This window comes from Neoarius graeffei, chromosome 22 (genome assembly GCF_027579695.1).
Source record: "Neoarius graeffei isolate fNeoGra1 chromosome 22, fNeoGra1.pri, whole genome shotgun sequence".
In the NCBI taxonomy this organism is placed as follows: domain Eukaryota; kingdom Metazoa; phylum Chordata; class Actinopteri; order Siluriformes; family Ariidae; genus Neoarius; species Neoarius graeffei.
In genome coordinates this window covers 21,126,224-21,151,698 of record NC_083590.1, presented here as the reverse complement: position 1 = coordinate 21,151,698, position 25,475 = coordinate 21,126,224, and the positions used below count along the sequence as shown (strand labels likewise).

Below are 25,475 nucleotides of genomic sequence, written 5' to 3'. Positions count from 1 at the left end.
CTACGTAGTATTCACAGCAGACCTATAGTGGAGTGACCACACATGGGTTCGCATCTCAGTGTTCAAACCAGGGCTTTGAACCAGAATTTTTTTCCTATTGGTTCGTTCCGAACAGAAACAGAATTTTAACGTTTCCGGTTTTGGGTTCCACCATTAAATAGACGTTCCCGAACCGGTTAGAACAAAAAACTTTCGTTCCTGGAACGGTTAATTATGTTCCCTGTCAGCTGTTTAACAAATGGCTATAAAATTATGTCTCTGTCTCATCCAGCTTAAGCCAAATGTAGGCTAATTCTATTACAACCTTCATTAAATAAGACAAGAAATAATTCAAAACAATTATTATTTCAAATGTTGGCGATTTGGATTCTCAGTATGTCTTCCCATCTACACAAACAGAAAAAGTGCCAAAAATGAAAGATAATTTGTTTAGTGTGTTACCAAAGGCTAGTCAGGCCCTATGCATTGATAGGCTAACAGAGGTTAACGTCATTTAATGTTCGCGAGCCTCTCATTAACGTGGACAAATATATTGATATCGTGTTTGAAATTGACGTTTTTGAATAACAATAGACTGCAATATTTACCTCTTATTTAAGATGTGGAGATGTGATAGTAGTCCACCCTCCCGCTCTCTCCATTCAGTCAGCGAACGTCACACAGGAAGTGAACCCCAGCGGGTCATAGAAACTTGCGCAGGAGAAGAATGACTTTTTTATTTGTAGGCTACGGAAACTTTGAGGAACGAAATAAAAACCGGTATTAACCGGTTACCATTATTTTTAATAAGCGTTTCTGTTCCGGAACATAAAAAATAATAAAGTTTCTGGTTTCGTTTCTGTTCCATGTGAAATAGAAAAAGTTCCCGGTTTTCATTTTCGTTCCTTGAACCGGTTCAAAGCCCTGGTTCAAACACTGGTTAAAATCAACGCCTGCGCTATCTGCTGAGTTATGCGTCAGACCCAGGTCCAAAACAGTTCAGAAATATGTTGGGTGTTGGTCTTTAGTGATTCAGTGATTGATTACAGTAAATATGTTTGGGACGGTTGATTGAAATTGAAAATAAGAGATGACCGACCAAGGACTTGTACTGTATCGGAGTTCTTCTTGGATCTTTTTTTTTTAATGTTAACCCAATACACACCAACCAAAATGTTTGTTTGTTGAACATCCCATTCCATATTTATTCCTCCTTCACTGTTATAATAACAGTGAAGGATTTGCGTCAGCCGCAAGAGCATTAGTGAGGTCAGGGGTTCAGTTGGTGTTCCAGTTCATCCCAGAGGTGTTCAGTAGAGTTGACTTCAGTCAGGGCTTCATGCAGGACACTCGAGTTCTTCCACTCCAACCTTAACACACCATGTCTTCATGGACTTTGCTTTGTGCACAGGGGCATTGTCGTGCTGGAACAAGTTTGGGCCTCTTAGTTTTAGTGAAGACATCATCCAAAGACATCATATACAGTTGTGTGCTTCTAACTTTGTGGTAACAGTTTGGGGAAGAACCACATCGGGATGTGTGAGATTGATTGATTGATTTTAAACCTAACTTAATGACCTTCGCACTTCATAATGCGTTCAGCGTTTCTTTGTTTCTAGACTCATCTCATTCTACTGTCAGAGAATAGATCATCCATCCATCCGTCCATTATCTGTAGCCGCTTTATCCTGTCCTACAGGGTCGCAGGCAAGCTGGAGCCTATCCCAGCTGACTACGGGCGAAAGGCGGGGTACACCCTGGACAAGTCGCCAGGTCATCACAGGGCTGACACACAGACACAGACAACCATTCACACTCACATTCACACCTACGGTCAATTTAGAGTCACCAGTTAACCTAACCTGCATGTCTTTGGACTGTGGGGGAAACCGCAGCACCCGAAGGAAACCCACGCAGACACGGGGAGAACATGCAAACTCCGTACAGAAAAGCCCTCGCCGGCCCCGGGGCTCGAACCCGGACCTTCTTGCTGTGAGGCGACAGTGCTAACCACTACACCACCGTGCCGCCCAGAATAAATCATATGTTTAAAAAAAAAAATGAATAGCCTTACATCATGATCCTTCAAGGCCTCATAAAAATGTCAGTGTGACCCAGGCAGAGTTTGACAACCCTGATTAATTTGCTGTTACTATAGAATTAGCTATTAGTATGCAAACAAAGATGTATTAGAAAGAGACGCGTAATACAATCCTTGCAGCTGAAACTACTGTCAGAGCTGCTGTTCTAGAAAATGAATCAACACCTTCTTGACCAATCAGAATTAAGAATTCAACCATGCTATGATATATATATATATATATATATATATATATTTTAATATATATACCACCTAGGCAGCCTCCTCCGAAGTGGAACAGAAGAGTAGTGACTACACTAACATGAACCCAGACTGTGACGCACACATTCTCCTGCCGTGAACCTGCAGCAGAGGGACACACATGCACAGAGCGACATGTTGATCCGACTGAGTAACCTAAAGCTCGTAAATGTGTCAGTGTTGGACCCGTGCTGACCCGCATCAGGCTGTGTGCTGAGATTAGCTGCATTGTGTAGAGTTTATCAGAAGTGTTGACATGGCTTTACAGCGAAGCCCGAGAGCTCACTGTTTGTTGCCATGGCTGTTGTTTGCTGCGTGGCCTAATTAACACGCAGCGGCGAGCGCTCAGGCCCTCCATGAACACTGAGTTGACAGTCATAACAAGCTGCTTGCGTTTTCATAATGCTGAATGGTGACATGAATTCATTTTAGACAGCTTGTGAAATTGGAAAGTTTTTTTTTTTTTTGAGGGGGTGGTCAGCTTCCACTTTTAGGCTCTGTGTATCTCTATGTGATAGCATGTAATAACAGTGTTCACTATTGCTTTTGGTTTTTAAAATAGCTGCAGAGCTCCATTAGATGCAGTAATTTATTTTCTCTGATTCATTTCATGCACCAAACTGACTCTATTAGATATGCTAATGAGTTATTCTATTTAGTTTTTAGCTAGAGGATGTTTTCATCAGGGTTAAAATATGAACGTGTACTATTTGCACCCAAATTAGTCATTCCCAGTTATTTCTCTCTCTCTCTAGAGCTAATACTTGCTCTCACACACCGTATTAGCTAGCCTAATCCTTTCCAGCCTGCTAGCAATCCTGGATAATGGTTTAATATCAGACATATAGAACAGTTAGCCTCATGTTAGCGACAAACCTGGCTACGGGTTTTAACGTTAGCTAGCTTGAGGAAGCTGCGTGGCTACTGGTTTCTTTTAGCCAAATGTTTGCTATCAAGCCAATGCTTACGTTTAAGTAGCAAACTTGACAGAGATGCTGACCTCTGTGATTAATCACATACTATAATGGTTAGCCAAATGTTACATATTTAGCTACTTAGCTTGTTAGGTAAAGCAAAGCTTGACAAATAACTAATTGTGGAAGGGTAACTTCAGTGCAGTGCTGTGTTTCGGCTAAACCAAGAAGTACCAATTCTGTTATATAAGATTATTTTGTGTGCGTAATTATATTATATTATATCATATTATATTATATTCTATTATGGGGGCGGCACGGTGGTGTAGTGGTTAGTGCTATCGCCTCACAGCAAGAAGGTCTGGGTTCGAGCCCCGTGGCCGGCGAGGGCCTTTCTGTGCGGAGTTTGCATGTTCTCCCCGTGTCCGCGTGGGTTTCCTCCGGGTGCTCCGGTTTCCCCCACAGTCCAAAGACATGCAGGTTAGGTTAACTGGTGACTCTAAATTGACCGTAGGTGTGAATGCGAGTGTGAATGGTTGTCTGTGTCTATGTGTCAGCCCTGTGATGACCTGGCGACTTGTCCAGGGTGTACCCCGCCTTTCGCCCGTAGTCAGCTGGGATAGGCTCCAGCTTGCCTGCGACCCTGTAGAACAGGATAAAGCGGCTACAGATAATGAGATGAGATATTATATTATATTATCACAAGGTCTTTTAACAAGAAACTAATTATTGACATTTTTTAAAATACATACAGTCAGGTCCAGAAGTATTAGGACAGCGATGCTTATTTTAAAAACTTTTTAATTTATTTATTTTTTAAAATAATTTTGCCTTTGTACACCACCACAATGGATTTGAAATGAAGCAATCAAATGCGATCAAAGTGTAAAATTTCAGCTTTAAAGGTGCAATGTGGAAGAACTGACCACCTGGCGAATTCATACTCCACACTCCAAACAAACAGGGGGCAGTATATCACCAGAAAGCTGGGGTGTCCACCCCAATTGCTGGGTTTCACGTGACGTCACATCCGCCTCATTGCTTATTCAAAACTTTAGCTGGTGGTCTACGAAAGCTCAGTTGACAAAGCGTTTGTACGGAGAAGGTGCATCGCTCACTCGCATGAAAAATGCCTTACGCTTGTGTTGTTTGACTCGATCAAACCATGAAACTGATAAAAGTTTCTTCAGGGTTCCCCGTGAACTAATGAAAAAGGGTGAACGAATACAGGATTTCACAAAAAGACGTCGAGAAAGGTGAAATCGAAGGGAGCCGAGTCGAAGCATGCTTGAGTTTGCAGTGATCACTTGATGAAAGGTGTGTATCTCCCTCTCAGCTCTGGCCTTCGTGTTTTCCAAGTACTTTTCTTGCTACGTGTCGTTATTTTACGGTACTTTTTTTTAAAGTCACGAAGCGCTAAAGTCCCCAGCTGTTTCTTTGTTTACTCCTCACAAAGTCCATATGCATGAAGGTCGTGACAAAATTCTTCCCCAGCCGTACAGTTACAATGCGCCGTGATCACTTCTTCTCTGTCTTGTTTAACTAAGATCCAGGTCTTTAAAGGGGTTTCTGATGATCTTTGTGAATGATTTACCTGAGAGATGAGAGCCAACACAAGTGAGAATCAAGCCAACTGTTGTTTGTTTGCACTTCAACTTGCAGCGCTTCGTTGTAAAGACATGAACGAAAAGCTTAAAAAAAAACATACTTACACGGGCAAAAACAATCCAGGATTCATTGGGCAGTGACTTGATACCGAGGTCCTTTACCCAGCCACATACAAAACAGTTGTCTCATCTCATTACCTCTAGCCGCTTTATCCTGTTCTACAGGGTCGCAGGCAAGCTGGAGCCTATCCCAGCTGACTACGGGCGAAAGGCGGGGTACACCCTGGACAAGTCGCCAGGTCATCACAGGGCTGACACATAGACACAGACAACCATTCACACTCACATTCACACCTACGCTCAATTTAGAGTCACCAGTTAACCTAACCTGCATGTCTTTGGACTGTGGGGGAAACCGGAGCACCCGGAGGAAACCCACGCGGACACGGGGAGAACATGCAAACTCCGCACAGAAAGGCCCTTGCCGGCCACGGGGCTCGAACCCGGACCTTCTTGCTGTGAGGCGACAGCGCTAACCACTACACCACCGTGCCACCCAAAACAGTTGTAAGCCTCCATACTCTTCCACACTTTCATCTGTTTTGCGGTGTAGAAGGATGTCTGCAACACCAGATAGTTCGAGATGTCGGGGAACTCGACTGAAGGGTAGTTTTCGAGATCGTATGACAAATCCTTCTTTCCCAGACTGTAGGGATCGATTCCATTGCACATAGCAACCTTCTGAATAGATCTAAAGCCAGCAGTGGCTTCTAGATTACAAGCGTACTCTGATAAGTTATCGCTAGTTGTTTGCACTACGGCAGCCGTTTAGACCACCAGCTATTTCACTTCCGGTAAAACCGCTAAGAAAAGTCACGTGACTGAAACCCAGCAATCGTAAGAAACAAGGAAATGTACAGTCCCTCTTCCTTCCCCTTTTCCCAAACACACCACCCCCACCACTCTCATAGAATTATCGTTTACTGAATGTAGCGTAAAGCTATTTTTGTTGTTGTTGATCCAATACTAGGTTCATACAATCTAACTTTACAGTCATCAGTTATTAAAAAAAAAGAGCCAACTACTAACTAACAGTCGGGCAAGAATACGCAAAATTCATTCAAACTGCTGAAATTCCAAGAGTCAGTGAAGATAACACTGCTATCTTATAATCGTCATGTGTGTCGTCATCCTATAGTTTACAGTTGAGATTGCTGAGCTCAGCTTTTAGCAAGAAAACAGGCACAACAACTCGCATATACGGCTCAGAACATGGCAAATATGTAACCCATCCCAACTGATGTAGATTGCGTCCAAATTCACGTCCCTTCTTCTCTGTTGAATTGCTCATGAACTATCCATCGCAGCACACATCCCATCAAATGGCATGGCTTGACCTTTCCAACAGTGCTAGTTGCTTGTCTCTGTGATGAAGTGTTATTGAGAAAAATAATTTTGAATTTATATCAGATTTAATCATAGTTACAATCTGCATACAGCTTTGTGTCCATCTTCACATCCAATTCTCTTGTTTGAATAACTCCAAAAATCCAGCACATGTGCCTGGATCCCAAGTGTTTCTGTGAATTGTAGCAACAAATCTTCTCTTTTCTTTCGCTTTCTGTAGTCTGTAAAAAGAGAGCTGTGATTTCTTGTTGAATCTATTTGCTATCTGTCTATTCTTATGGACCTGGCTGTATGTATATATTTGGTTAATCTGAATAACGAGATTTAATACTCGGGTATACAACCCCGATTCCAAAAAAGTTGGGACAAAGTACAAATTGGAAATAAAAACGGAATGCAATGATGTGGAAGTTTCAAAATTCCATATTTTATTCAGAATAGAACATAGATGACATATCAAATGTTTAAACTGAGAAAATGTATCATTTAAAGAGAAAAATTAGGTGATTTTAAATTTCATGACAACAACACATCTCAAAGTTGGGACAAGGCCATGTTTACCACTGTGAGACATCCCCTTTTCTCTTTACAACAGTCTGTAAATGTCTGGGGACTGAGGAGACAAGTTGCTCAAGTTTAGGGATAGGAATGTTAACCCATTCTTGTCTAATGTAGGATTCTAGTTGCTCAACAGTCTTAGGTCTTTTTTGTCGTATCTTCCGTTTTATGATGCGCCAAATGTTTTCTATGGGTGAAAGATCTGGACTGCAGGCTGGCCAGTTCAGTACCCGGACCCTTCTTCTACGCAGCCATGATGCTGTAATTGATGCAGTATGTGGTCTGGCATTGTCATGTTGGAAAATGCAAGGTCTTCCCTGAAAGAGACGTCGTCTGGATGGGAGCATATGTTGCTCTAGAACCTGGATATACCTTTCAGCATTGATGGTGTCTTTCCAGATGTGTAAGCTGCCCATGCCACACGCACTAATGCAACCCCATACCATCAGAGATGCAGGCTTCTGAACTGAGCGCTGATAACAACTTGGGTCGTCCTTCTCCTCTTTAGTCCGAATGACATGGCGTCCCTGATTTCCATAAAGAACTTGAAATTTTGATTCGTTTGACCACAGAACAGTTTTCCACTTTGCCACAGTCCATTTTAAATGAGCCTTGGCCCAGAGAAGACGTCTGCGCTTCTGGATCATGTTTAGATACGGCTTCTTCTTTGAACTCTAGAGTTTTAGCTGGCAACGGCGGATGGCACGGTGAATTGTGTTCACAGATAATGTTCTCTGGAAATATTCCTGAGCCCATTTTGTGATTTCCAATACAGAAGCATGCCTGTATGTGATGCAGTGCCGTCTAAGGGCGCGAAGATCACGGGCACCCGGTATGGTTTTCCGGCCTTGACCCTTATGCACAGAGATTCTTCCAGATTCTCTGACTCTTTTGATGATATTATGCACTGTAGATGATGATATGTTCAAACTCTTTGCAATTTTACACTGTCGAACTCCTTTCTGATATTGCTCCACTATTTGTCGGCGCAGAATTAGGGGGATTGGTGATCCTCTTCCCATCTTTACTTCTGAGAGCCGCTGTCACTCCAAGATGCTCTTTTTATACCCAGTCATGTTAATGACCTATTGCCAATTGACCTAATGAGTTGCAATTTGGTCCTCCAGCTGTTCCTTTTTTGTACCTTTAACTTTTCCAGCCTCTTATTGCCCCTGTCCCAACTTTTTTGAGATGTGTTGCTGTCATGAAATTTCAAATGAGCCAGTATTTGGTATGAAATTTCAAAATGTCTCACTTTCGACATTTGATATGTTGTCTATGTTCTATTGTGAATACAATATCAGTTTTTGAAATTTATAAATTATTGCATTCCGTTTTTATTTACAATTTGTACTTTGTCCCAACTTTTTTGGAATCGGGGTTGTAAAAGTGAGCAAGGAATTGATACTGCACTTACTGAATAACAATATGAATTTGCCAGCCATAACATGAAATCTTTTATTAAACTGTGACATTACTTTTTATCGGTTATACTGTATTTACACATAACAGCCGTACAACCAGCTGCTCGTCTGATGAATATTAGAACAAGCATGTCTGTATAAACCTTGTAACTAGAACTATTGTCAGAACTGCTGTTATAGACAATTAATCAACACCTTTTGGCCAATCGGAGAATTCAACAGTCCGTTGGTATTTAAAAAAACAACAAAAAAAAACAATTAAGCCAGTATCTCACTGGGCTGCGACAGCTTGCAACAAATTGCGAATGTCATTCGCGAGAGAGTTTCAAAAGTGTCTTGAAACGTTCGCGGGGCTTCTCAATTTCCTTGCATGAGTCGCAAAGTGTCGTTCTTTCATCGCTGAAATTTTGAACATGTTCAAAAAATTCGTGCGACAAAATTTCTCTCAAAATAGCTGCAAATGCGTCGCTGGTGTCGCAAAGCCATCGCGAACCCTTCTCAAGTCAGTTTCCGTGAGACAGGAGGTGCAAGTGTATTTCACTGGGCTGCGACAGCTGGCGACTAGTTGGAGACACAACAATTGCGATAAAATATACAAATATCAATTCAGTGTGATTCCAAGTGAAAATTGTCGCTAATTCGCATATTTTATCGATATTGTTGTGTCTCCAACTAGTTGCAGGCTGTCGCAGCCCAGTGAGATACTGGCTTAATTGCAATATGGACATTGCGTAATTGACTTGCATGAAAATCGAGGTGTTTAGTTGTGAGGTGTTGGCCTTGCACAAAACTTTATGAAATATTGCTATCATATTCCAAAATGAGGCAAATACAAGCCACATATTACAGATTTAACACAAGTAGAGTGTGAGCATATAGGATTCGTGTTCTGGATTTCTTATTACGCACTGTCAGAAAACAAAGTTCATTATTGTACCTTTAGTGGTACAATAGCTTGTCACTGAGGCAGCACCCTCTAAAGTACTTATATGAATCCTTTATATATTGCTTGGAAACATATATGTACCTTTTTGGCCCTAAAAAGGTACACATAATTACCTTGAGGTCCAATAATGAGCCCTAGGGGGTACATTAGTGCAGACTGTACCTTGGGGAACAGAAATGGACTCCTACTGTAGCCCTATTTCTGACAGTGTGAGAACGGTGTGCTTTAAGGCAACTCATGAACAAGAGTCACCTTTCAGGAGCTGTGTCACGTCCGTCAACATCATATGAGCTCCAGCATTTATCTCATCTCATTATCTGTAGCCGCTTTATCCTGTTCTACAGGGTCGCAGGCAAGCTGAAGCCTATCCCAGCTGACTACGGGCGAAAGGCGGGGTACACCCTGGACAAGTCGCCAGGTCATCACAGGGCTGACACATAGACACAGACAACCATTCACACTCACATTCACACCTACGCTCAATTTAGAGTCACCAGTTAACCTAACCTGCATGTCTTTGGACTGTGGGGGAAACCAGAGCACCCGGAGGAAACCCACGCGGACACGGGGAGAACATGCAAACTCCACACAGAAAGGCCCTCGCCGGCTACGGGGCTCGAACCCGGACCTTCTTGCTGTGAGGCGACAGCGCTAACCACTACACCACCGTGCCGCCCTAATAATAATAATAATAATAATAATAATAATATCATATTAATTCACCTTTACTAAAAAGCATTGAAAAAAAAGTGCTGTTCTTTTCCTTGTGGTAATCAGACTCTGGGTCTAATCATAAAATGTTGTTGATGTTCACTAAGGAAGCGCCTTGAAAACAACAACAAAACAATAAGCCCAGTTGAGAAAAATAGCCTGACATAATTTGTTCCTGTAGCTACAAGATGTATAAAAAGTACCCAAACCTGAAAAAAAAATAAATAAATAAGTGCATTAAAATATGTGAATTTTCAGATTTTTAAAACTTTTGAGTAAACATTGATGTGATTTAGGTTTTGAAAGCAGCATGGTGGGATTTTCTTTTTTTTTTTAATTTGTTGGCTTGATTGTGGTTTGAGTGCAGCATTTTGTACTTGGGTTCTTAATGAGTTCTGCACTTCCAGGCCACCATAGTTTCGTCCACTTCTACATTCGTCTTAGCAGCGCTCCTACGTTTCCAGTTTCTTTCCTAAAGCCAGTATCTCACTGGGCTGCGACAGCTTGCGAACGTCATTCGCGAGAGAGTTTCAAAAGTGTCTTGAAACATTCGCAGGGCTTCTCAATTTCCTCGCATGAGTCGCAAAGTGTCGCTCATTCGTCGCTGAAATTTTGAACATGTTCAAAAAATTAGTGCGACAAAATTACCCTTCCACAATTAGTTATTTGTCAAGCTTTGCTTTACCTAACAAGCTCATCATTATCTCATTATCTCTAGCCGCTTTATCCTTCTACAGGGTCGCAGGCAAGCTGGAGCCTATCCCAGCTGACTACGGGCAAAAGGCGGGGTACACCCTGGACAAGTCGCCAGGTCATCACAGGGCTGACACATAGACACAGACAACCATTCACACTCACATTCACACCTACGGTCAATTTAGAGTCACCAGTTAACCTAACCTGCATGTCTTTGGACTGTGGGGGAAACCGGAGCACCCGGAGGAAACCCACGCGGACACGGGGAGAACATGCAAACTCCACACAGAAAGGCCCTCGCTGGCTACGGGGCTCGAACCCGGACCTTCTTGCTGTGAGGCGACAGCGCTAACCACTACACCACCGTGCCGCCCCTCCAGCATTTATGAAATAAATAAATAAATAAAAAAATAAAAATACACACGTGGATCAGATTTGAAAATGTCATGTGTCTGACAATATAGTGCATTCTTGATCTCAGAGCTTACTTTCCTTCCTTGGTAATAGAAAACACTGTTTCTCTTGCTCTTTTTTCCACTGTAATGAATTGTGCAGGAGTGGGCTGATGTGTTTTGGTGTTACACCATCGTAAACCGGCTGAGCTGGTTCAAGTTTTGTGAAGACTATGCTGTTTTTGAGGCTAGTAATTCACATTTGCATGTCAGTTTGATTTTCATTACGGATGTGTGAACTGGTCTGACGCATAGCACGTAATTTCGACAGAGTTGATAAATGTCGTACAGTACGACAGCGTTTCCTGCTTTCCTGATCAACTTCCACGTTCCCAAATTTTGCTGTTAATAAAGCTTTGCATTTGACATTGGTTTACTGGCAAATATCACAGAGTATAAATATTTATAAATGCTAATGATTAATGATTCAAAAGCAGGGGCAATTATTTGTAGCCAGGGAGCAATTAAATGTTTATAATTATAATGTATAGTGATTAATTGTAAAATAAATTCCATGGACTCAGGTTTATTAGATGAACATCGTTTATGGAAATGTGTAAATTAATATTTTGGATTTTAATATTTAATTTAAAATTAACTTTCCAATGACACAACACCAACATTAGATGCTAGTTGATATTCTTGTTTTTGAGATATTGAGATTTTGATTAAACCAATCCAATTCAATTCAAGCGACCAATTAAATAGATTAATGATTATAATATCTCAAATATAACTTTGATACTGTAATAGTGGTTAATTTAAACGATTGTAAATCCATACTGGCTGTACATTGTTGTATATCATTGTTGGTCCCAGGATCCAGCTTTGAGAACCACAGTCCTAAGTGCATTTGTTTTCTGTTCCACATTTAACAATCATTTTTATTGTCTCTAAATAAGCGCAATTGAGTTTCCATTACCTTTTAACTGTTAGAAAGCTATGTTGTTTTTGTTTGAGGTGTGAATAACCACACGATCAAATGCCGAAGGCCATCTAGCACTCTGCTCACCCACGCTCTCTTTTTCTGTTTGCTTGGGCACGGATCTTCTTAAATGTCACCCGCCTCACATTATAACCCTAGTACAGTGTGTGCAAGCCTACTTACGACAGAAATGTGAGACAGTGCAATTTCCACCAAGGGCTCTTGGCAGGGACATGTGTCTCCATCTGCTCTCAGTAAACCAGGAGAGAGAGAGAGAGAAAAAAAAAGGTCTGAGATGAAATAAAGCCAGCAGTAAAGCTTAGGTGCCAAATGCCGTCCATTTACATGACCAGTTTGACTCAGCCATACAGCACAGTCTTATGGTTCTCGCTTCCGGTTGATGCTGTTCGTTTAGATGTTAAAATTCTACAAAATCTACGTAATGCACTTTTCACTCAGCCACAGTGAGTTAATTCAAGACATCATTTAATTTAATTTACTAGATATCCCAAACTGACACGGGTATCAATCAAGCCTGACTGGAAGGTGGTGTGTAAAATGTAACAGGACCCACAGTTTTAATCAGAGGTGGACAGTAACAAAGTACGTTTACTTGAGTGCTGTACTTAAGTACACTTTTTGAGTATCTGTACTTTATTTGAGTATTAATATTTTTGGAAACTCCATAATTTAACTTAAACTCCATGTTTTAACTTCACTACATTTGAAAGACAAATATCGTACTTTTCACTCCGCTACATTTCTATCAAGCTCCTCGTTACTCGTTACTATGAAGCAGATTTGAAAGTGGATGTTTTTTCTTTTCTTTTCTAAAACGTGATTGTTTTTTTTTCTCAGGTGACACTGAGACAGCCGATCAGTAATCACTAGGGTCACGTCACGTCCATAGACTGGATAAAATCAAGTTCAGTGTTTTCTCAGCAGCGTTATTTAACACGATCAGTTTATGGCAGAATGGAAGGAGGCGGTTCTTCTGGGGAATGCACGCACTCATGGCCCATGAACCCATGTTTCAGTGTCCTGAAAGGATTAAAGATTCGTTTAGTTTTAAATGTTTGCTTTGTTTCCCAAAAACGAGCCACATCACAGCCTACAAAAACTCACCGTCCAACCTGCGGAAGCATATTGAGGTATATAAACATTTTATTCCAAGAGAAAGCTTGCAACGTAGTTGTCTGTGCTTTTGGAGCTAGCGATAACGCTGCAATAGCTATGCAGTCTGGTTAGTCAAATGACTTTCTATGGATTTGCCCGCCAAGTTGCCGTAGCCTTGTCCACGGCTAACGTTAACACATAGCTAGTTAACTTGGACACTGTTAGTTAGCATGTAAAAACAGAGTTACGCTAACATGAATAACGTTAACTTATCTGAAGTCCTTTCAGAAATATGTTTTAGCATAATCTCGCCAAATAAATGGAATGTAGAAATCTTTCTTTTCTAGTAGCGTTAGCTACCCAATAAGATTTTGAGTTTGAAAAGAGTTTGCTAGCATGTCAGGTGGCGCTTCACTGACTAGCTAGCTTAACGTTAAACCACCATGATGGCACAGCACGCGTTCATTTTGTGAATTCACATTCTGTCTTTGGTAACGGCGTTAGGTTTTGTAAGCGTTGTGGCAATAATACAACGTGTTGACAGAAAATGTACTTTTAATACTTAAGTATTTTTAAAAGCAAGTACTTCAGTACTTAAGTAAAAATTTGACTGGAAAACTTTCACTTGTATCAGAGTAACATTTAACCAGTGGGATCTGTACTTTGACTAAGTAATGAAGTTGGCTACTTTGTCCACCTCTGGTTTTAATGCATGTCATGACACATGCTGTATTTTCAACATTGCAGCTTCAGGCAGTGTTTATCACAGTATTTCTGGAATGACCCAGTGTTATTCAGACAGAGATGACATTTAACCCACTACTTGCTCAGATCACTGGACGTTTGTCTCTTTATGTGGTCACTGCTACCGTTCTCGCTTGTGAGTGTAACTTGAACCGTTTGTGTAAGTTTTCGTACGAGATGGTTGTAGCTAAAATGTATACGCTCTGTGGTAACATTTATACACAGTACTGTCTTACATTTTGTTTGTAATAATATAGTTCTTCCATTATTCTAAGATTAAGATTGGTATGAGAAGTTCAGTGGAAGGACTGGCTGGATTTGTCACTTTAAAATAACAGTATAAAAAAATAGAAATATAATAAAACACCAGCTGAATCTGAGAACCGACACAATGGGCGTGACCTGATATTGACTGACAGTTGAAGATGTCCAGTCTCTAGCCTCAGATTCCTTCTGCCCCTCTGCCTTAGCGTTTGACGTGTTGTGCATTCTGAGATGCTTTTCTGCTCACCACTGTTGTAAAGAGTGATTATTTGAGTAACCGTAGACTTCCTGTCAGCTTGAACCAGCTTGAACTGGCCATTCTCTTCTGGCGTCTCGCAGGCAACATCGAGCCTTGGCTTGGTAAGGGTGATTGGTGACTTTTGAGGATGAAAGTTATGTAAGACTTGGCCAAGATTAGTCCCGCCCACATTACATGAAAAGGAGAGGGATACTGGTGAAGTATTTTCGAGACATTATTTCAAGCTTCGTTCTAAATAGGCTGTTCTGGGCAACAAATATAATTAGAAAGTGGCAATTTTTGCTCTCTGAAGCAAATATTGAATACACCAAAACGTCGACACATTTCTAAATATATGTAAAGCATCGCAAGCTAGTTGGTGTTGTGGAAAAATATGTAACAGACTAGCATTATTCAGAAGTTGTCAGCTAAATTAGTGTTTCTGATAAAGAATTGATTCATCATAACAGCCAAGATGCAAAATGTTTCCAAAAATAATACCACAAACCACTAAAGTCGCTCGACGTTGCCATGGCAACACTGTAATTTCCATGCTGTGTCAAAAAGTCACATGTTGACCTTTTCAGAGTGTAAGTGTCTTTTTGTTTTCAGTTTTGGTTGTGCTTTTGCTTTTAAAATGACCACTGATTAAAACACATGTTCATAAGCTTGCTAAAATGATATAAGAAAGATGAATGCATATGCAGCTAATAAATATTAGAGCAATTATGGCTGCATGATTGATGGAATGATTGAATTTTGGAAGTTCTTATCGCACAGAGAGTTCTTGTTGTTCATCAAGATCCAACTGGGTGGAAACCTTGATGGAATGCATTCAAAAGTTCACAGTCCACAAGAGTGCAGTATGTAAAACTGCCATTGCATCTCTTTTTGCTCTCGGGTATCTCAGTGTGCACCACTCAGAAAGACAGACGATGAGAAGATGGCCTTAAAACTTTCACTGTCCCTGCTGAATCCAGCTGCACTATTATTTTGTATAATGAGCACCCAGCAATGCGTTCACACGCCAAAAATGTAACAACAATGGGATAATTGCAGTAGGCGTGCGATGCTGAGAAGACAAAAGGGCATTGAGCTTAAAACAGCCTGCTGTGTCAAACCACTGTGGGAGCTGTGATGTAATTCAACTAGTCAACAGGGGGACATGAAGAGAGTCAAAATGAAGGTTTTATTTAGTCTTGCGCTTCAGTGGCTGGTCAGGCATCTCTCCAGGAAAAGTGTGTAGAGAAATGAAAGCTTTTATACAGTTACAGGAATAAGAGGTCTTGTATAATAATAAGTCTGTGAAGGTTTTCTGTTATCACCTCCTTTATTTGGCGTAAGGCATAGAAGCCATTTCCTCCTTTAATGTGCCTAACAGGCATAGTGGCTACACTTCCTTCATAATGGATGACTTACACAGAGGCCACACATCCATTTGTGGAAATAAAGTACAGGTAACACTTTCTTTAATGTGATTGACAGCCACAGATGCCACAACTGCTTTTAACATTCCTGACAGGCACAGAGGCTACACGTCCTTAAAGCACCTGGCAGGCACAAGGGCTATATTTCCTTTAAGGTGACTGACAGATACAGAGCCTACACCTATTTTAATGCTACTGACAGGCATTAAGGCTACAACTTCTTTAACTCTACTAACAGGCACATAGGCTACACCTCCTTTAATGCAACTGACAGGCACTTCGGCTGCACCTCCTTTCAGGTGACTGACAGGCTCATAGGGTACACCTCCTTTAATGCGACTGACAGGCACACAGGCCACGCCTCCTTTAATGCGACTGACTCGCACAAACCACTTTTCTTTTAATGCGACTGGCAGGCATAGAGTCCACTCCTTTTTCACTTTGATCAACAGGCACAGAGACCATGCTTCCATTAATGCAGCTGACAGACAGGCACAAAGGTTACATCACCTTGAGTACAACTAACAGGTGCAGAGGCTACATCACCTTTAATGCGACTGACAGGCACAGAGACCATGTTGTCCTTTAATGTGACTGACAGACATGCACATGGGCCACATCACCTTTAATGTGACTGACAGGCACAGAAACCATGTCTCCTTTAATGTGACAGCCTCACAGAGGCCACACCTCTTTTAATGTAACTGGAAGGCATAGAGGCCACACCTTCTTTACCAGCACTAGCATGCACAGAGGTCATTCAGGCACAGAAGCCTTGCTTCCCTTAATGCAACTGACAAGCACAGAGGCCACACCTCCTTTACTGTGACTGACAGAAATAGAGGCCATATGTTTTTCACTGCGACTGACAGGCAGTAAACTAGTAATAAAACCAGTTACCATTGTTCTTGTCATGCTTTGTTAATACGGATACCTGAAGAGGACTGCAGAGAGCCATAATTGTTTTGTCTCCTGTGTAAATATTAATTTTTGTCATTTCCAAAGTGGAAAGGTTGTACATCTGGGTTGCTGTGTTCGGCCTTGACCCACTTCCCCACCTTGTGCCTCTGGATTTGAAGGGAGGTATTTTTATCAGATGTTGAGTTGCCTCAGGAGGAGAAGTTCTTCTGCTCTTGAAGGTAAAGGATGAGCAAGACCTCATGGAGTCTGAGTGGACTTGCTGCCTCAGTGTAAAGTAAAGACACTGTGTGTGGAACCAAGGCAGGAGTGAAGTATTAAATATTAATAACAGGTATTAGTGGTTTAATGATAGGCATTAATGATTAATTGTCTAACCTTTTATCATTCATTACAATATTATCAGAGTATTGTATTTTAAAAATTACCTCATGTTACTACATTTTAGTTCAATAGCTTGGATTAAAACAGAACCAAGCTGTGTAAATAGCATCAGATCTCTATGTGCCATATCTTTCACGACACTCTTCTCTGGTGAACAGAATGACAGCCGGTAGCTCTGCCTTCTCATAGCTCCAGGGTCTCCAGTTTAAACCTGACGTAGGTTATTATTACACCATGCGCAGTGTTCTGCATGTTATCCCCTCTCAGTGAGTTTTCTTTGGGTTCTCTGGTTTCTTCCATTCTCCAAAAAATGTACTGGTGAGTGGATTGGTTACGATTATCACCCTTAGGTGTGAATGAGTGCACATGGTGTCCCATCAAGGATGTATTCCGTCCTCAGGTGTAGTTTTCCCGGGATAGGCTCCAGATCTACTGCGACCCTGACCAGGATAAAGCTGTTACTGAATGAATGATGCATTAAATTTGGCCAAAATGAGGAATCGTATGGAAATGGTTTGCAAAAGCAGCCTTATTAGCTCGTCTGGCCGATGGGCGATGAGCTTATGCCATCATACTGTTGTCCGTCGTCCATGTGGCGTCATCCACATTTCATGACAATCGCTTCTTCTCTCTCAATTCTTCACCGATTTTTATTCTTTTTGGCAGGAAGGTAGGTCTGCCTGGGGTGCATATAGTTTCGACCCAAATTTGCATAATTGCAATTAATAATGAAGATATGTAGTAATTAATCAATCCCCAACGAGCAGTTTCCACACAGGTCGCTTCTTTTCCCTCAATTCTTCACCGATTTTGATTCTGGCATGAAGGTAGGGGGACCTAGGGTGCATATAACTTCTACCCAGATTTGCTTCATTACAATTATTAATGAAGTTATGGACTAATTAAGCCTTAATAAGCAGTTCAACAAAAATCGCTTCTTCTCGGTCAATTCCTCACCATTTTGGATTTTTTCTGGCAAATAGGTCGGTATTCCTAGGGTGGATATAGTGTCTATATATAGCTTGTATATAGTTTGCAACATTTATTGTGCAAGGTGGCCCACTTTAAATTGTTCCTTCTGGACTAGATGGGGCCGGAGTGAGCTACGCCGTCATTGATGGTCTCGTTAATACAACATCCTCTGGAATGGGATGTAAGGAAAGTGACAATAATGGGAATAGGAAAATGTAAGGAAAGTGACAATAACTTCCATACTGACTATACTGTATGTACAATCTACACTAATGTACCCCCTAGGGCTCATTATTGGACCTCAGGGTAACTATGTGTACCTTTTTAGAACCAAAAGGGTACATATATGTTCCCAGGCAGTGGTGGTACTTGAAAGTTTGTGAACCCTTTAGAATTTTCTATATTTCTGCATAAATATGACCTAAAACATCATCAGATTTTCACACAAATCCTAAAAGTAGATAAAGAGAACCCAGTTAAACAAATGAGACAAAAATATTTTACTTGGTCATTTATTTATTGAGGAAAATGATCCAATATTACATATCTGTGAGTGGCAAAAGTATGTGAACCTTTGCTTTCACTCCTGATGGTGGACTCATGAACATTAACATTAGCCAATGTGAGAGAGGCCTTCAGTTGCTTAGAAGTTACCCTGGGGTTCTTTGTGACCTCGCCGACTATCACGCCTTGCTCTTGGAGTGATCTTTGTTGGTCGACCACTCCTGGGGAGGGTAACAATGGTCTTGAATTTCCTCCATTTGTACACAATCTGGCTGACTGTGGATTGGTGGAGTCCAAACCCTTTAGAGATGGTTTTGTAACCTTTTCCAGCCTGATGAGCATCAACAATGCTTTTTCTGAGGTCCTCAGAAATATCCTTTGTTCGTGCCATGATACACTTCCACAAACATGCGCTGTGAAGATCAGACTTTGATAGATCCCTGTTCTTTAAATAAAACAGGGCGCCCACTCACACCTGATTGTCATCCCATTGATTGAAAACACCTGACTCTAATTTCACCTTCAAATTAACTGCTCATCCTAGAGGTTCACATACTTTTGCCACTCACAGATATGTAATATTGGATCATTTTCCTCAATAAATAAATGACCATGTATAATATTTTTGTCTCATTTGTTTAACTGGGTTCTCTTTATCTACTTTTAGGACTTGTGTGAAAATCTGATGATGTTTTCGGTCATATTTATGCAGAAATATAGAAAATTCTAAAGGGTTCACAAACTTTCAAGCACCACTGTAAAGGGTACAAGTAAGTACCTTTATTCGAAGGTACTGCCCCAGTGTCAAGCCGTTGTACCCCCAATAATGTAGTTTATTTTCTGAGAGAGTACTTGGACGATTATAGGACCTGAACTACACAATGGAAATAATATACAGCATAATAGAAATGAATTGGTTTATGCCTCTAGATTTGGCATATCTAAAAGCATGCTAAATGTTAGCTCACCCAGTAAGCCATGCTTGTGTTGCAAAAAGTACTGTTTGTGATATGGTCGTATCTGTTGCACCTGTTGGGTTAACAATTAACACTGCTGTTATAAAAAGGACACAACTTAAATACAGCCCATAAAACGTTGGAATTGTGTGACAGGCGTTCTTTTATAATACCGTTCCTTTCTTTCATCACCTCCCACCTGTCCTCTAACTGCTTTCTCTTTTCTTTTCTCTGACAGTTGAAAGGTCAAAAGGCCAGCAGGTGTGGATCAGACGCGCTTCCTCTTTAGGCGCCATCACCGTCCCCTACCTGACTGGCCAGTGGCCCCGTGATCCCTACGTGCTCTACCCATCGTGCATGAAAGACAAATCCACACAGGTAGGATCACTATACAACCTGCTTTAATTGCTGAGGTGTGTGTGTGTGTGTGTGTGTGTGTGTTCGTCTTTGTGGCTTGACTAGAAAGCCATGTGCTTTTGCTAACACTAGCAATGAGTGTGATGTAGCATTTGATGATGTTCTGCATTCAAACAGGACTTTCGACGTGGGAAAGTGAACACAGTAAGCCGGGCAATAACATGTTTGTACTAGGAGTCATAAGAACATCATATGCTCAGTAGTAACTAAGACAAATGATTTAGATCTATAAAAAGCTAATATCTTTTTATAGAATGTAGAGGCAAAATGACACAGGAAGTGAGACAAAGCTGTCAGGTATATCAACAATTCCCTCAGATGTGTTTGTAGATTACTAATAAAAGATTCCATATGACTAAAATTACACTTTAATTTCGATTTGAATTGACCACATTGAGTCATATTGAGAACCATCAGTAGAGCAACTCGTGAATACTGAGCTATTGGAAGTCCTAAAGTGGTGAGTACCACAGGAGTGGGCTGTTCATGTGGGATATTTCAGTGCAGCTTGTTTTATTCGGGTCAGAATGAAGCTTTTCAGAGACACGCAGCAAAGAATGGGACTTTTGCTTCGATGTCGAGTATTGCAAACGTTCTTTCTAAATGATCAACGATATTAATGATTCCTGATGAAACACTGATTGAGATTAAGTTGCTGTTTTCGAATGAAGGATGAAGATAAGGAAAGTACTAGTGCATCTCAAAAAATTAGAATACCATGAAAAAGTTCCTTTTTTTCATAATTTAATTAAAAAAGGTAAACTTTCATATATTCTATATTCATTACATGTAAAGTGAAATATTTAAAGACTTTTTTGTTTTAATTTTGATGATTATGGCTTATAGCTCATGAAAATCAGAAATCCAGTATCTCAAATTATTAGAATATTCCCTAAGATCAATCAAAAAAAGGATTTACAATACAGAAGTGTCCAACTTCTGAAAAGTATATTCATTTATACACTCAGTACTTGGTTGGGGCTCCTTTACCATGAATTACTGTATCAATGCGGTGTGGCATGGAGGTGATCAGTCTGTGGCACTGCTGAGGTGTTATTGAAGCCCAGGTTGCTTTGATAGTGGCCTTCAGTGTATCTGTATTTTTGGGTCGGGTGTTTCTCATCTTCCTCTTGACAATCCCCCGTAGATTCTCTATGGGGTTCAGGTCAGGCAAGTTGGCTGGCCAATCAAACACAGTAATATCATGGTCAGCAAACCATCTGGTAGTAGTTTTGGCACTGTGGGTAGGTGCTAAGTCCTGCTGGAAAAGGAAATCAGCATCTCCAAAAAGCTCGTCAGCAGATGGAAGCATGAAGCGCTCTAAAATCTCCTGGTAGATGGCTGTGTTGACTTTGGACTTGATAAAATACAGTGGACCAACACCAGCAGATGACATGGCACCCCAATCATCACAGACTGTGGAAACTTCACACTGGGCTTCAAACACCTTGGATTCTGTGCCTCTCCACTCTTCCTCCAGATTCTAGAACCGTGATTTCCAAATTAAATGCAAAATGTACTTTCATCTGAAAAGAGGACTTTGGACCACTGAACAACAGTCCATTTCTTTCTCTCCTTAGCCCAGATAAGACACTTCTGACATTGTCTCTGGCTCAGGAGTAGCTTGATATTAGGAATGCGAAAGTTGTATCCCCTTTCTTGAAGATGTCTGTTCGTGATGGGTCTTGATACACGGACACCAGCCTCAGTCCACTCCTTGTGAAGCTCTCCCAAGTTCTTGAATCAACTTTTCTTGACGATCCTCTCAAGACTGCCGCCATCCCTGTTGCTTGTGCACCTTTTCCAGCCACCCTTTTCAGCAATGACCTTTTGTGGCTTACCTTCCTTGTGGAGGGCATCAGTGATCATCTTCTGGACAACAGTCAAGTCAGCAGTCTTCTCCATGATTGTGGTTGTGTGTACTGAACTAGACCGAGAGATACACTGTGTTCATACTGTTTTACTCAAACTTGAAATGAAATATTCTAATATTTTGAGATGGGTTTTTTTTAATGTTTTTGTACTGTATGCCATACTAATTAAAATTAAAATAGAAAAATGCTTGAAACATTTTAGTTTATGTGCAATGAGTCTATAATATATAACATTTTCACTTTCTTAAATAACTGATGGAAAATATTGAACTTTTTCACAATATTCAAATTTTTTGAGATGCACTAATGTGTGTGTGTGTGTGTGTGTGTGTGTGTGTGTGTGTATATATATATATATATATATATATATATATACACACACACACACACGTTCTTATCATCAAATACTTTTATTCCATATTTTGTTTGTATTTTGGGGGGTTTTCTTCTTCTTCTTTCTGTTTTTTTTGGCGGTTGGCAAACCAACTTAAAGGTACATTACCGCCACCGACTGGGCTGGAGTGTGGAACAGGAGATATTGAGGCGGGGAAAAAACTATATTCTTTCAGCTATTCCTGTTTCTTTTAAATACCTGATAACCATTTTGGGGGTTTTGTTTTCAAATAGAGTTTTCATTTCGTCCTTGGTTGGTTCAGCAATACGCACCGTCATTTTGTTTTTCTCTACTCACAGTACATGAGCTGATAGCCTAGTAGTAGAGTAGCCAATCAGAGCGCACGATTACTCATATCCAGTGAATTTGGATAGAATAATTCCTATTATTTCATTGTGGATGGGAAACGGTGCTTTGAAAATTGCCCATGTTAATGTGGAACAGGCTTTAGACATGAGAACACAGTGGTGCTTGAAAGTTTGTGAACCCTTTCGAATTTTCTATATTCCTGTATAAATATGACCTAAAACATCATCAGGTTTTCCGGTAACTGTTGATCAGTCCTGCACACCAGCTTGGAGGAATTTTAGCCCATTCCTCCATACAGAACAGTTTCAACTCTGGGATGTTGGTGGGTTTCCTCACATGAACTGCTCGCTTCAGGTCCTTCCACAACATTTCAATTGGATTAAGGTCAGGACTTTGACTTGGCCATTCCAAAGCATTAACTTTATTCTTCTTTAACCATTCTTTGGTAGAACGACTTGTGTGCTTAGGGTCATTGTCTTGCTGCATAACCCACCTTCTCTTGAGACTCAGTTCATGGACAGATGTCCTGAGATTTTCCTTTAGAATTCGCTGTTATAATTCAGAATTCATTGTTCCATCAGTGATGGCAAGCCGTCCTGGCCCAGATGCAGCAAAACAGGCCCAAACCATGATACTACCACCACCATGTTTCACAGATGAGATAAGGTTCTTATGCTGGAATGCAGTGTTTTCCTTTCTCCAAACATAACGCTTCTCATTTAAACCAAAAAGTTCTATTTTGGTTTCATCCATATACAAAACATTTTTCCAACAGCTTTCTGGCTTATCCACGTGACCTTTAGCAAACTGCAGATGAGCAGCAATGTTCTTTTTGGAGAGCAGTGGCTTTCTCCTTGCAACCCTGCCATGCACACCATTGTTGTTCAGTGTTCTCCTGATGGTGGACTCATGAACCTTAACATTAGCCAATGTGAGAGAGGCCTTCAGTTGCTTAGAAGTTACCCTGGGGTCCTTTGTGACCTCGCCGACTATTACATGCCTTGCTCTTGGAGTGATCTTTGTTGGTCGACCACTCCTGGGGAGGGTAACAATGGTCTTGAATTTCCTCCATTTGTACACAATCTGTCTGACTGTGGATTGGTGGAGTCCAAACTCTTTAGAGATGGTTTTGTAACCTTTTCCATCCTGATGAGCATCAACAACGCTTTTTCTGAGGTCCTCAGAAATCTCCTTTGTTCTTGCCATGATACACTTCCACAAACGTGTTGTGAAGATCAGACTTTGATAGATCCCTGTTCTCTAAATAAAACAGGGTGCCCACTCACACCTGATTGTCATCCCATTGATTGAAAACACCTGACTCTGATTTCATCTTCAAATTAACTGCTAATCCTAGAGGTTCATATACTTTTGCCACACACAGATATGTCATATTGGATCATTTTCCTCAATAAATAAATGGCCAAGTATAATATTTTTTTGTCTCATTTGTTTAACTGGGTTCTCTTTATCTACTTTTAGGACTTGTGTGAAAATCTGATGACGTTTTAGGTCATATTTATGCAGAAATATAGAAAATTCTAAAGGGTTCACAAACCTTCATGCACCACTGCATGTGTCAGCTTTATTTGAACTACCATAAACAAGGACCACGATTAGGCCTAATATCAGATCAGATCATAGCTTTGGTTTTGACCGCATATTAACTGATCACACTGAGTATCTGACTGACAGGTTTGACCCCAATTTAGCATTTAATCTCGATGACTCATGAGAGCGTATCTTTCAGCACGTGCATGATGCAGTGTAGATGAACAGAGGAAGTCTAGATGTCCTACTTAGTGTAGTGATTATCTGCTGATCAAAGAGTCACAGGATCTGGGCGTGATTGTCGTAGCATGACACTTGGTTAAAGGTTGCATCAGTCGTATTCAAATATATATAAAAGTGTTCATCAGAGGAGAGCCGGCTTCAGATTTAAATACTAGTCAAATTTACTCTTGGGATCATCTCACGAAACTGTTGCAGATTGACAGTTTTACATTTTGATAGTTAAACGGGTAAAGAGTACAGCGGAGTGTGTCCTACTTGGACTGCTCAACTTTGTTTGCAATACAGAGATGAGATCAGAATATGAAACTCTGACATGACTAGATGAAGACATTCCCAAGAATGTAGTTCAAGATCACCTGCCCCCAGGTGCGTCCCTGAGATACAGATCAACGTGATCTCATACCCCCACCTGTCACCTGACGCCTCTGCTTTTAGAGATTTAGCACCTGCTGGAGCTGTGCTGATCCTGCAAGCGATGACCTTATGACCTCCTGGCTGGCTCCTTCCTCTAACACACAAAGCTCTGATTATGGCACTCGGGGTGTGTGTGTGTGTGTCCTGTTCTGCTTGTTAAGCTTCCTTCTTTATTCCTTCCTCTGCTTTATCTGCATTGTAATGCAGGTCATTTAACAGCTGCTCTTGTAGCCGGTTTAGTCCTGTACCCTTCATATCATGGCCAAAATTAGGAATACAATTAGGCCTACCATCTGATCAGTGACTTAGATTCTAACCACATACAGTATCAAATTACAATCAAATTACAAAGTGGCACGATTAGCGAGTCAGTAATAAGCGAGCGTTCGACCTCCGTTTAGAGGTTTTCACTAAATGACTCATTCTCCGGTATGAATGCAGACGCCATAGCCCACATCTTCATATCTCGATCTCCCGAACTTGATCTGTTTTTATTTTTATTTCCTTCTCAGCTCTGTTTGCATTCCTTTCTTCCATTGTAAGGAATGCAAAAATCTGTGTTATATATATATATATATATATATATATATATATATATATATATATATATATACACACACACACACACACACACACACACACACACAGTACTGTGCAAAAGTCTTAGTCAAATGTAAAGAAATGCTATCGACCAAAAATGGCTTAAAAAATAATGAAATTAACTCTTTCAACATTAAACAAATACTATAAAACAGTAATCGGAAGCCATACATGAAAAAGTCAGTATTTG

The 25,475-nt window shown here is 40.7% G+C and overlaps 1 protein-coding gene across 1 annotated transcript in view; it reads left to right on the top strand.

The window, feature by feature from the left end:
• glcci1a (glucocorticoid induced 1a) overlaps positions 1–25,475 on the top strand; it is a 94,915-nt gene that overhangs the window by 13,649 nt on the left and 55,791 nt on the right. The window contains 1 exon segment of the mRNA XM_060904620.1: positions 19,722–19,861. Coding sequence (XP_060760603.1) covers positions 19,722–19,861 — 140 coding nt within the window.